Source organism: Prunus dulcis, chromosome 8, assembly GCF_902201215.1.
Source record: "Prunus dulcis chromosome 8, ALMONDv2, whole genome shotgun sequence".
Classification (NCBI taxonomy): Eukaryota; Viridiplantae; Streptophyta; class Magnoliopsida; order Rosales; family Rosaceae; genus Prunus; species Prunus dulcis.
This window is the reverse complement of record NC_047657.1, coordinates 6,228,916-6,242,602: the sequence shown is the minus strand read 5'-3', so window position 1 is coordinate 6,242,602 and position 13,687 is coordinate 6,228,916. Positions and strand designations below refer to the sequence as shown.

The window sequence follows — 13,687 nt, the reverse complement described above, 5'->3', positions numbered from 1 at the left end:
AGTTTCAATTTCAGTGTCTATGACTTCCATGGCTGGGAAGGGTTCCACTCTATCAGCAGGGACTTCTGGTTCCCTTGGAGCCCCTTGTTGATCTGAGGCTGGAAAGTGTTCCACTCCATCACCACAGACTGGTGCTTCCATTTCACCCCGTTCTGTATGCATGCCTGGGAAGGGTTCTACTCCATCAGCTGGAACTTGAGTGTCCATTTTAGGTGCTGCTGTAGTCGGACTAGTAGGTTCATTTACGGGTGACAAATCATTCTGCCCTCCGTCATTCATCTGGGCAGTACAGACTTCCTCATGGGCTTCTCCACCATAATTTTTTTTTAACTCCTCCATCTCCAACTTCAAATAATGTTCGACTTCAGCAATTTTTAGGGTCAAATCCCGAATAGCCTTTTTATTTCTGTCACACTCGTTCTCATGCTTCAAACAGTTCTTCTGTACAATAGCTTCCAAGTCACGAACTCTGTTCCTAAGCCCCCGATTTGAACTACGTAGCTTAGCCAACTGATCCTTAGTGCTGCGTAATTGATGCTTCAAACTGCGAACGTCATTAACAGACCCTTTGGCCTGCATACAGTTATAATGCAACAGTTACAAAGCTTACAAAAAACCACGAAACTATTTCCACTTCATTCCTATCGTATTCGCTATATTTTCACAACATTGGAAAAAGATCATGCTCACCTTAGAAGAGGAGGGAAGGGTGGCTGTTTCCTCAACATCCGCGTCTTTTTCTTCACTAGAAGTGCCGGTTTTTTCTTCGGCCTCATCCCCAAATAATTCAACCATTGGTTCTTCGTTGTCATCATCACCCCAACTCCAGTAAGGTTGTTGCTTCTCAATATCTGTTGGCCGGAGAAGTTGCACATCAACCTCCAATTGAAACACAAAAAAAAAAAAAATCAGTTAACTTTGTACTTTTTCCTAATCATAACATCACTGATACAAACAGATCTAACCTCAAAGTTTTCAAAAACCTGACTCATAACCTCCCGAAAACGGGCCACCGTGTTGCTCCTCCAATGTAATATTCGAGGGATGTGCCTATTGTCTTCATGGACCGTGAAATGCAATGCTTCCAAAGCTGGGAACACTTCAAAGGCCCAAATCTGTTCACAACATTGAAACATCAATATATGTAAATGTATTTGCATCAAATAGTTAATTGCTGGATATGTGTTCACCTGAAGAGCGAAGCCAAACCCCCTTATGATGTACTCTCTTGGTCTACCACTTCGCATTCTTGTCTGCGTTCTCTTTCCACGTTGTTTGGGCATTTTTCTTTTTTGGGGCACTTTGACTCGTTGGTATTCAGCACAAACGGCCCTCAACAGTGAAGCATTTGTCATTGCATATGACACTGCGCCCCATGGATACTTGTCAAACTCCTCTAGGTCTTCAGCCAACTTCAAATAGCGCATGTCAATAAGCACATGCTTTTCAGTACCCAATAGAACAAAATTGGCAAAATAGACCATTCCAAGCTTTAACGCATCCTCATCATCTGTGCACTCGATGAAGGCGGTGTGTAGGTCCAAAAGGGTGGCAGGTTTATTGGTGCTGAAGTATTTTCGCTTCAACGAGCAATTTTCATTTGTCGCCTTCGGAATGAAAGGGAGCTTTCCGAACCTTAGCCCCGTGATGAGGCAAAATTGTTGGGCTGTGAATTGTATCAACTTGTTACCCACAATGAATTTTATCCCGTTCACCTGTGTAACTGTCTTAGGATCAGCCTTCCTCATCAACAGGCCGTGGACAATTTGTGAATTCCACTTCAGGTCCTCTATCAGTAATAGATGACCAAAACAACTTCCCTCGAACCTCTGTAACTGCTGCGTATTGAACTTCGCCTTTATTGTTGTAATGGCGGTCCTTGTGTGTGAAAGGGCATATGGCTTTCCTTCGTACTTCTCATCCTCAGGAATCATAAGCTTTGCTTTACAAGCCATTCTCAAGTTCCCTGCACAACAACATCATACATATGGATCATTGGTTACCCATATTTCATACGTACATTACTCAAACTAATACTTTCAACCCATTTTGATATATGTATATACATTTGATAAAACCATAAATGTTTTTAAGCCTCTTTTCTACTCTCCAACTCTCTCCACACTCTCCTCTTATCTACATTCCCTTCTGCCAAATGTACATCCCATTCCATCAAAAAACCAAATACCACCCAAGTCTGAAAACAATTTCATCAACCACGGATCCACTTCATACAGGGTTTGGCCGAAATGGCTACAAGAATTACTCCAAATGCATCAATGCCTACTACAATATGCTCATATGCAATACAGTACCACACATGGAACATCAGTATTCACAGTTATGGACTCTGTGTGCAAACTAGACACGTCAAAATGTTACTGCAACTGCAACTGCTAAACCTAGATGGATGAACATGCAATTTCTAAACAGATACTGAAGCCCCATAAAATACCATTTTCAGACATATATCACAAGCTGCAAGCAAGGAATAACAACACAATTTAGCACGTTTTATACCACAGGGAACAGAAAATTTCCACGGCAACTAACTTTAGTATTTCAAAATCACATAATTAAACATTAACACTGGAAGGGTGCAAAATATGCTACTACGTGCTGAAACACCAATGATACCAACAAATTTACCTGTGCATTATTACTCAACACCTAAGTCAGGGCCTACTGAGGTAATGGTGTGTTATAATCGAATAGCCCTTGGCACCAGGATAATTTCCCACACTAAATATGACTCATAAAATGGAAGTGAAAACAAGCATTGCCATAGAACCAATCCTATATGACAAATAGCAATTTGAGGCACTGCATCGTCCATACAGCAAAATCAATACACCAATACAAGTTTCATGGCAGCATGATCTACTTCACAGTTAAATTACATTATTATTGCAATATCTCTAATTACTAAACTTCACAACTTCAGTCACAGGTTAGTGAAATTATCCTTCTCAAATGATAACCATACAAAAACACAAACTAGTCAATAACAAATACAAAACCCACCTTAGAATAACTCCTTCTCTGCACAGAACCGAATTCGAAATCCCAGCCACACCTACAGCAAATCGCGACTTTTGTCCTAACCGAGTCTCACAGGATTGAGAAGGAGGAGGACGTTCGTGAACAAAGTCCTAACCGAAACCAAAATTTAGGGTTTTTTTAGGCCCTGAAGGAGCAGAGAAGAAGAGAACGACGTCGATTCAAGACTCGAACTTAGAGGGAACTGAGACATCGTTTAAGGGAGACATCATTTCACGATTAAACCCTCTCTTTCACCGTCAAGAGCCCCCTCACCAAACCCTAAAATTCACTGCAGAGAGAGAACGACAGAGTGCTGCTTAGGTTTTCGTGACAGAGGGAGAAATAGAGTGGTGGTGGTCGATGGACACAGAAACCGCCGAGAGAGGAAGAGAACCGTGAATGAAAGCTGAGAAAGGGAGACAAGCCTGCGTTAGGTCGCCAATCAAAGGCCAATAACGGGTTGATACATGTGCTTTTATATGGAGGGCAGTTTGGTCATTTCACGTTCACAAGTGATTATTTGAGAACACAATTTGTAAGCTGATTATTTCAGAATACCACTTTTAAAAAGTGATTATATCAGCTTATTTCCCAAAACAATAAGCTCATATTTATAATGATAAGAGTATTGAAATTTTATATGGTATAATAAGTCATTCATACATATTCTTGTATGTGTTTGAGAACAATTGCATATGATATTTTTCATGGGCTCTTCACGAGTCTTTAAACATTTTTCATAACTTTAAACATTTGAATACGTTGCAACATCTTTGAATTTGAATTCAAATTTAATCGAAGTACTCGCTCAGATAATTTAAATTACTGTTATTTCAAGACGATTGAGTACTTACATTGAGGTTCAGGCTCTTTCACTTCTTCTAGATTTCTTTGTGTAATTTATATATTATATGGCACATTAATTATATATCTTAGGACTTGTTCCCTTGTATTCTTCAGAAAATCGCTTTTGGCGATATGTTTCAAACACTTCATAATCTTTACAGATTTTTCAACTCAAATTCCTTTATTAAATTAAGGGAAGTCGTTGTAAACTCTTCAGGAGTTCCAACAATATTTAAATAATCTTCGTATGTATATATATATACTGCAATGATGGTAAACTCATTTCTAGATTTTGGATTAATTATATATCCATTTTTATAAGAGATATTCATTAAGACAATTATACCATATTTTTCCAGAATGTTTTAATCCACACAAGGATCATTACAAGCCATCATTTTTTGAATAATTTGCTTTTGGCATTTTATTTGATCATCACAAGGATCATTAAATACATTCTTTTTTTATTTGATTTTATATGGGTATAATTGGAAAATTAAACAAACTTTGTTTTACATTCCTACACAAACCAAACATGTAAAATGAAATAAAATGTATTTCCTATTTATTTTTCCCTAATTATCAAACATAGAAAAAAAATTTTCCATTTTCCATCCTTAAAAAAAACATAGAACATTATTTCCAATTAAATCTTTTTCCCGAATCAAACGGGGCATAGTTTTTACTTGGTTAAAACGGGTCATTTAGCGTAAATAGAAACTCAAACTAACGCATTCCTTTTTGTATGAAAAAGATTTTTTTAAAAACGCATTGCTTTTTGTTCATTTTCTTCCCGATCCATCTACTTCCTTTGTGGCACTCTTTCCAGACTTTCATTTTTGTTGGTTTAATAGTTTTTGCTTTGCCTTTGTGATTTTCTTGACTTCTCAAATTAAACTACATTTCATTCTTCTAACCCAAAACCAAAACAATTCTCGATCCCTAAATTTCAATCCAAAATTTCAAACCATGTGAGCATTCAATCGCAGATCGGCTGATTGGTATTGGACAAGGGTCTCGTTCTCAAACTCTCACTCTGAACTTTCTCAGCACCAAAACGCAAAGCTTGTCAATGAATGAGTGCTGTTATTGAAGTGCGCCCTCCTCCTCATTTTTGGATCGGTGCTTGTGCAATCCGTACATGGCGGCTCCAAGAAATCTGGTGGGGGACGCGGGGAGGCTGCTGAGGGATGAGGAGAGTGCAAAGGAGGACGATTGGTCCGCCGGAAAGAAGCTCAAGTCCGAGAGGTTTCCGCTGACGCGATGGGAGTTCGCGGCGGCTCTCGGCGTTTTTGTGGTCTTCTCTACCGGCCTCATCTGCGTCTACTTGACCATGCCCGCCGCGGAGTATGGTAAACTCAAGCTGCCGCGCACCATTGCCGATCTTCGCTTGCTCAAGTACGTTCCTCATTTCCATGCTCTACAATTCAACCATTATAGTTTGGGTTTCTTGTGAAGGGTTATGATATTTTTTCCAGGGTAATTTAACAATTGTGGAAGGTTTGATTATGTGGGTAGTGGGCCGTTTTTCTGTTTTCTTGTTTTAATATTTTTTTTCTGAATGTGTATACTTGTTATTGTTATTAAGGATTTATATACAGCAAGAAAATAAGATTTTCTGTTTTCTTGTTTTAATATTTTTTTTCTGAATGTGTATACTTGTTATTGTTATTAAGGATTTATATACAGCAAGAAAATAAGATTATAGATGTGCGTTTGAACAAGGTACCCGTTAGGAATATGTTGTTTAACTTGCGTTGGCTCCAACGAGATTGTCAGATAACCTTGATTTGTTTTTTTCCCTAATGTGTTTTCCTTTGAAGATTCTGATAATCTAAAATTCAAATAGAAGTTATGAAACAAGTTACTAGTCCTATTGCAATTGAGGGCTTCCTTTTAGCCATTGCACCAAAGAATTCTCATTTAACTCCACTACTGGAGAATCCATGGCTCGACAAATTTTAGTTTGTTGTTTCACAGGCACACTTAACAAACATTTCCTGACTTCAAGCTTTTAAGATGTGTAGGTTCCTCTTGCTGACCTATGCTAAATTATCGTAGAATGAGAATATAGGAGTTTTCTGTTTAGACAGAAATTTTACATCTGTGTCTTGCAGAAAGAATAGTTTCCTACTCATGATATCCCAATTTTGATGCCTATGCTGCGGATTGTGTTTTGTGATATCTGCCATGAACTTCCCTATTATAACCCCTAGTGTTAAAAGAAATCCATTCCTTTGCTGCGGATTGTGATCCGTGCAAGTTTTCTTTTTCTGTATAACAAGAAATAAATTTTATTATAGAAGAGGTGAGGAACATGGGACGATGAAATATCCTCCAATTAAAACAAAGGAAACAAAAGTATCAATAGACCATCAAGCATGCAGGAGTTAATTAAAAACTACACTTCAGTAACATAGACACCCACCCCAGAATTTAGGAAAAAAAAGGGGGCGGGGGGTTTCCCTTGAAACTTTCAGAGAGGGAAGCCTAAAAAGAGGCTAAAGGGAAATTTACTCCCAAATCTCATCTAGCCCTTTTCTCCTTTCTTTAAAAATCCTTGCATTTTTCTCCATTCAAACAACCCAAAGAATGACCAGGAGAACGCATCTCTAAAATGTTCACACTCCTTTATTGGGACCAAATCCAGTGATTTCAGTTTCCAATGAGTAGACGAAAACCGAAGGTAAATCAACCATTCCAACCAGCCACTCCACATCCGTGAAGCCATTTGGGAATGCACCAATAAATGCTACCTATGTTCCACTTAACTTTTGCACATTGCACACCATTGAGGTAGAAGAACACAGTTTTAGTCTATGCCTTCGAATCATGTCATGGTTTTCCTTATATCTGCATATTTTAACCAGTAATGTAGTGTCTATGGTCCCCATGTAACATTGATTACTTTCCCTGAATGCTTTGGTCTGAATCTGTATTTTTGCTTTAATAATCTTCTCCAGAGATCATCTTGCAACATATGCAAAAGACTATCCAGCACAATTCATTCTGGGTTACTGCTCTACTTACATCTTCATGCAGACTTTTATGATTCCTGGAACAATTTTTATGTCATTGCTAGCTGGAGCTCTTTTTGGTGTCATGAGAGGCCTTCTCTTGGTTGTCTTTAATGCTACAGCTGGAGCATCATCCTGCTTCTTTTTGTCTAAGTTAATTGGCAGGCCTTTAGTTAGTTGGTTGTGGCCAGAAAAGTTGAGATTTTTTCAGGCAGAGGTACTTCTTTTTACTTCTTTGAATTTGGTCACACTGCTATCCTTTTGCTGCTGCTTTAACCTTGATTTTGGTGCGTCCAGATTGCAAAGCGTAAGGAAAAGCTGCTGAATTACATGCTTTTCCTGAGGATAACTCCAACATTGCCGAACCTTTTTATCAACTTGGCGTCTCCAATTGTTGATATACCATTTCATGTGTTCTTTCTGGCGACTTTTATTGGTCTTATTCCAGCATCTTATATCACAGTCCGAGTAAGTTCCTTATACTAGTTAAAGGATTAATTTTATTTTTGTTAAACTGGATGTAACTATTTTCATCTTACAATATTTTGGTTAATTATTGTCTCCTATTTTAGTTCCGCATCTGTGCTTGGTGCTGACAAGAATTTTTATAATCCGTCTGTGCAATAAAAACGTTGAATAGTGACCACTGCTTAGATTAGTTGTGGCCAGAATTTTGCTTCATTGTTTTGTTATGTTTTTGGAGGTTTTGGATTTTGAGGCATTGTTTGGTATGCCACATGTTGATTATTGCTGGTCTATTTAACAACGTTAGAAATTTAAGAAAAAAAGGTCGCAGGAGAACTACCAGATAAATTTTTGTCGTGATTGAATTATTAATTAAATAATTGATGTTCTTGCTCCTTCCTCCCATGCCCCTTTGGATCTATGGGATTGAAATATTGAAAATTGGAAGACTAAGTGTAACTGGTAGTGGCGGATCTAGTAATTTTCCTTTGGGGCAAACAAACAATACTACCAAATGACTAATAGTGAAGATATAAACATATCCATGCACAGATTAGGTATAAGCTCTACACCTTTCTACCTAATTTCTCTGTTGCAAGGCACAAAGAGAAGAATGGGAATAGTTAGTGGAGAGAGCAAGAAGAAGACAAGAATAAAGGAGTAGAGCAGTTGCCCAAGCCGAACTGCAGCCCAAGTCAGCCCGTCCTTTGCTCCCTTGCCATGCCTTAGCCTTCTTTGAGGCATTTTATCAAACAGTTTTCTCCCATCCAACACAAAATGTCATGAAAACTTGGCCCCTTCATAGGTGTAGAACAGGACTGAGGGGAGGCAAGTGCCTTCACTGACTCCTTAATAGATCCACCCCTGACTGGAAATGAGATTGTAACCTTTTAAAAAAAGTATAGTCTTTCTTTTATGGATGTAACACACATTAAAGCTGATCTGGGTCATCTGATCGTAGTGTAGGCTTTATATTCTGTCAAAAATCTGATGAATAACTGATGGCTGATCATTATGTGGTGCTGTCCCTATCTCTCATAAAAATATGACGGACTAAATGTTTTGTTTTTGTTGTTGATTAGATGTTTGATTTCATCATTTAACTTGTATACCGTGCTTTCTGGCCACTTTGTTTGATACACTCACTCAATAGAAAAATATTGCTTTGCTGCCTGTAGAGAGGGTATCAGAATTGTTGGAAATTTGGAGGTTTCTATTTCTGGTCCACATTTAAAAACTTAAGATATACATAACTGTAGCAACTGATGCCATTGTAAAAAGTTTAGTTGGCATTTCTTCATTTTTCTTTTTCAAAAGACTTAATTTTTCAATGACATTTCATCTCACATTCTCACAGGTTCATTTCTTCTCTTTAATGTATGGTTTACACCGAACAGCTTTGACTGTATGAAATTTGCTTTTCAAGTTTAATATATGAGTTTTCTCCCAAGTACTGACAGCTGCTGAATTTTTTTTTTTAGGCTGGCCTTGCTCTCGGGGAACTCAAGTCAGTCAAGGATCTCTATGATTTTAAAACCTTGGTTGTGCTTTTCCTTATTGGTTCTGTGATTATATTTCCAACCCTTTTGAAGAGGAAGCGAATTTATGAATGAACGTTCTGGCAGTGAGAATGCCATTCCATGCTTCTGTCTGAAAGGCGGGTATGTAGACTTAAGATTAATAGCAAAATGTTACAACGATGGCGAAGTTTAATTTTTCCAGTATCCAGAAGGGAGTATGTTTTTTTTCAATATACGCTCCTCAAAAGCATTCTTTACTAGGTAATGTATTACGGAGTTCAAATGATGTTTGGAAAGATACTCTGCAGAATATTTATGAATTTATCATTGCTTTAGGCTCATGTAACCTTGATAGTCCTTGTAACATGTTTTACAATTATATATAGCCAAGTTTATAATGCTTTAAATTAAGTTGTAAGTCCAAAATGAAGATTTTGTACATAAAAGTAATCCCTTCCGAATAACTTAGTGTTTTTAGGATTGAGTTAATAGCTTATGGTGCCCCAACCTTGGGAGCTAAATTTAAGAAAAAAGAAAAGTTAAACCAGCAATTACAGCTGAAAAAAAAAAAAAAAAAACTATCTAATCTCCACAAAATGGTAGGTTAACGACACCTTATTACTAATACCTCTGTTTGGGCCTAATTTTGCACGCCTAGCCCAAAATTAAAAAGCCCATGTCAATTTTTGGCAGCCACCAAAGTTTACCTTGAGTTTGGGCCAATTCTCGGCATGCCTAGCCCATTTTTGTCAAAAAGGCCCATGAACAAAACATTTGGGCTTTTTTATCTACAAAAGATTAAAATGAACTAACACAGCCTTTTTTCACACCATTTGATCTCTACCCCAAAAAAAGACAAGTCAACGGATCTTTTCTCAGAAAGCCCCCACGTGACTACCTGTCTTTGAAAAAGCAAAAAATTTCAACTATCACAGAGGAGTTGATAGAGAGTTAATGAAGACAGGTATAAAAAGAAGATTTCTCCAAATTTCTGCAATAAAAAAAGATCAAAATCCCTTTTTATATACAGAGAAATTCTGCACAAGAGCAGGTGACCTTCCTAAGAGATAAGTAGACTACGATCTCAAAAGATAATTAGGAAGCAAGGGGATTGTTCAAACAGAAAAAGCAAACTGACCATCATAACAGATTGTGTCTTTCCTTCTTCACAAAGGAACAAACAGAGAGCAAAAGGGGTTGATTTTATTTTTTTGGAAAAACAAGGAAAAGACCACCATGGGAACTGACTGTTGATGGTTCTTCTCTGCCAGAATAGATAACTTCCCATTTTTGTGGCATTTAAAAAGAAAGATCTTTTTGAAAATATCTACCGCCCATTATTCAAAGATTAAAAACCCCACTCCAACATTTCCTATAAATAAGAGAGAGGGTGAACAGATAAAGGAAGGCCAAAAAGATCAATCAAAACAAAAACTCTCAAGGTCACAATTGACAAACTCAAAATGATCACTTGATCTCAAAAGCCTTCAAACATTGAAGCAACCAAAGCTCATTGCCACAAGAAACAAGTCAGCTACAACCCAAATTTTTTTATTTCAGTTTAGTTCAGATAAATAGTTCTACAAAGCGAGATTCCTTTCGTTACAAATTTGGTTCAGCATAAGCCAAATCAAGCAGAGTCCCGGTTTTTACAAATATGAAAACCTCAACAAATTTATGGAAAGCCCTGATCAAGCAGAACAGGTACTATAGTGCAGTTCCAGCTCAGTAATCATCAAATCCAGCCACTTCTACCCCTTTTAGACTGAAGAGCTCCAATTCTTCCTGTTCAAGAAGCCTTCCAGGGCTTGAAATAGATTAAAGCTCTGCCAAATTCGAACGTTAGTATTGATTTACAGCTGAAACTTGATAATTGAAGGTGTTGATGGTCCAATCCAGCGCAGACATACCCAGTCCAGTCTGGATCAAAAGCAGCTATCCAGGCAGAAATTGAAGTTCAACGCTCTTTTGTCCTTTTTTAGAATTGGTCTTTCCCTTTCTAAGCTTTGTAAAAGGGAGTTCTGCCTAAAATAGTTCACTTTCTTATCATTTATTCTAGCCAGAATTACCTGTTTTTGTAATGTGAAAATTTTTGCAAGTTCTCACCAGCCTGAGGTAGAAAAAGAACTTACTTGGGAGATATTCTCTACCCAAATTCACAATCGTGTATTCAGAATCAATAACTTAGGGGCGCAAGTTATCTGTTTTCAAAGTTTGCTAGGGTTTTTATTGCTAGCAGTGGCATGCTCATACACAAAAAGAAAGTTGGCTTGTTGACCAGTCAATGGTTTTCGAGTCAATAGGGAACTTCATCCTACTTTCACAGGATTAAAATCAAAACGGGTGAACAATTTGGCACGCCCGGTGGAACCTCTCAGTACACATACTCCTAGAAAAAACTTCTAGTATATGAATATTAGAAGTTCTTGCCAGAATCCACAATTTACCATGGAAAGAGATCAAGCAGCTCTCCAAGAGGGACTTGAGTCAGAAGAAAGTGATGCTAGGCACTCAGCCCATGGCAGTACCAGGAGCAGACGTTCCAGATCTGGTTCTAGAAGGTTAAACTAGATACAGGAGGCTATGCTCCAGCAAAAGGCCACAGCACAAAGGAGCCAGGAGACTCTAAATAACATGACAGCCATGATGTAGTGGCAAGTCAACAAGCAATTCAGGAAGGACCTTGAGGCTGCTATTGCCAGAATTCCAAACCCAGATGTTGTGCTCCACCAGCTAGTGTAATGACCCAAACCTAAACTTCATATTTAATTAGTAATTTATTATGAGGAAAGATAATTTTGCCCTTGGGATAATTTATGAACGAAAAGTTGACCTTTTGACGGAAAACGAATTTGACAATTCTACAGACACCGTTGCGTAGAGCACGATGAAATGAGTTCATAGACACGAAGTGGGCTCGAATCGGAGCTTTAACGAAGAAAATACGGTTAAAATATTATGAGGGGCAAAATGGTAATATGAAAAATCAGATTTTTAAAACCCTCATTCTCTCTCTCTCTCTCTCTCTCTCTCGTCGCGCGAGCTCCCCTCTCCTCCCCCGATTCGGTTTTGTGACGCCGTCGCCGCCACAGAGCACCACAGGCCACTAGACCGGTCTTGTTCGAACCGCCACTACTTCCTCTTCCTTTTCCGATCACTCTCAGCCCGTGGAACTGCCGGCGCTGGCCGAAAATTGCAGAAAACCGAGCGGTTTTGACAGAAACTTCAACCCGCTCGTTCTCCTTCAATTCTTCTCCAAATTTGTCGAGTAAGGTATGGATTTCTATCTATTTTCCATGCTCTAGCTGATGGTTGGGTAGGAATTAATCGGTTCTCAGTGTAGATATTGGATTTTTGAATTGGAAATTCGGCCGATTTTTGGCCTCTGTGTTCGACCACTTCCGGTTAGTTTTCGGGGTAGGTCCAAGAACAAAAGTGGTTCCAAATATGGTGTTATACCTAGGGTAGGAGTTTGGAGCCGTGATTTTGAGATTTTTCGGCGATGCGTAACCGCTTTGGACACCCAGCGCTGCCGGCACGTGGGCGAGGGTAGTGCAGTGGCACTGTATCTTGATGCGATCCTTAGGTTGTCACGAGTGCGTAGGAATTCGCGGATCTCAATTTGGATACCGTTTGAGCCTCGAACGGATTTTCCATATTGTGCGATTTCCGAGTTCAATACTGTTGAGCCGTTGGATCGTAATCTTTTTCAGATATATTACTCAAGATAATTTTAGAATCGTATAGGATTCAACGGATCATGAATCGGAGTCCCGGATACTCCGAAATAGCGAACCCTAGGGCTAGGGTTTAGAAATTATGCGATTACACGATCGTGATCAATCCGACCGTCCGATCGACACCAATACCCTCGGGACATGTGTCTTAGATATATTGGACCTTCTAGCGGCTTCCGGATCATATTGTGAGGTTATGGACCCGTGGGGTCCCAAATTGATTTTTGGGACTTTAACGCTTTTTGAGTCCCAAGATACTGCTAAACTGGAAGGAAAGCTTTTATGGGCATAGGGATAACTTTAACTTGACGCACGTACTTTTAGGAGCCGGGGGTCAGGGTTTTTAATTTAATACTATATTGTATTAATAGAATATTATTGTCATTGAATCAGGCATCCGGGCACCTGTTGACCCGCAGGAGGGACCTTCAAGAGGTCCAGTGAGCTCGGACTATCAGTGAGTGGACTCTTTGTTTTAATAAATGAATTTAAGCAGTTCAGTTTCAGTTATAAGCTGTTTTATTCTGTTAAATATTTTATGTTGCATGCTGCCGAGTGAAATCTCTTTTAAAGAATATAGGAAAAGATATTCTCGTTAATTATCAGATAAATGGCAGCAGAATTTTAAAGGTTACAGAAAGTTAATTATTCAACAGCTTTGCTTCAGAAACTTTATATTTTCTTAAACCACCTTGTACCCAGATATTACATGTTGCCTTCGGATCATATTGGTTGCCTTCGGTTTAGTCAGCATGCTTGACAGTTGCCCCATGAGTTCTTTGGTACTCGAACTCGTGTGGAGCGAGTAATGCGGATCAGGTGGACTACGGTCCCCAGAATCTTGCGAGTTGCGGCTCGGACTGACCTCGTGTCACTAAGACCTGCGAGTACGTGTCACCCATGGTGATGCAAGGAATTGACGGATATAAGGAATTGACGGAAATAAGGGTACACCTAGGTGATAGTTTTAAACTGTTTTCAATGCCTTAAGAAATTAATGTTTGTTGACCATGAGTATGCTTGGCTTATATATATGTATAATTATATACGTGCATTGGAT

General features: G+C 38.7%; 2 protein-coding genes across 2 annotated transcripts in view; one reads left to right on the top strand and one right to left on the bottom strand.

The window, feature by feature from the left end:
• LOC117638341 overlaps positions 1-1,955 on the bottom strand; it is a 5,223-nt gene extending 3,268 nt beyond the window's left edge. Inside the window, exons 1-4 of the mRNA XM_034373473.1 lie at positions 1,191-1,955; positions 966-1,115; positions 691-879; positions 25-573 (exon numbers count right to left, since the gene is read on the bottom strand). Of these exons, the coding sequence (XP_034229364.1) occupies positions 25-573; positions 691-879; positions 966-1,115; positions 1,191-1,955 (1,653 nt within the window). The remainder of the gene's footprint in view (positions 1-24; positions 574-690; positions 880-965; positions 1,116-1,190) is intronic.
• A 2,657-nt stretch (positions 1,956-4,612) lies between these two features.
• On the top strand, positions 4,613-9,297 carry LOC117638771 (uncharacterized membrane protein At4g09580). The gene is made up of 4 exons (XM_034373882.1): positions 4,613-5,286; positions 6,852-7,122; positions 7,203-7,373; positions 8,852-9,297. Exons 1-4 carry the CDS (start codon positions 5,030-5,032, stop codon positions 8,981-8,983), a joined length of 831 nt encoding a protein of 276 aa, XP_034229773.1. The 5' UTR covers positions 4,613-5,029; the 3' UTR covers positions 8,984-9,297.
• The last annotated feature ends 4,390 nt before the right edge of the window (positions 9,298-13,687 follow it).

Bases quoted from the DNA above. Each gene is read 5' to 3' on its own strand.
- LOC117638771 (XM_034373882.1), top strand. From the start codon at position 5,030: ATGGCGGCTCCAAGAAATCTGGTGGGGGACGCGGGGAGGCTGCTGAGG. The intron at 5,287-6,851 runs GTACGTTCCTCA...AATCTTCTCCAG, and splicing joins GCCGATCTTCGCTTGCTCAA to AGATCATCTTGCAACATATG. The intron at 7,123-7,202 runs GTACTTCTTTTT...TGGTGCGTCCAG, and splicing joins TGAGATTTTTTCAGGCAGAG to ATTGCAAAGCGTAAGGAAAA.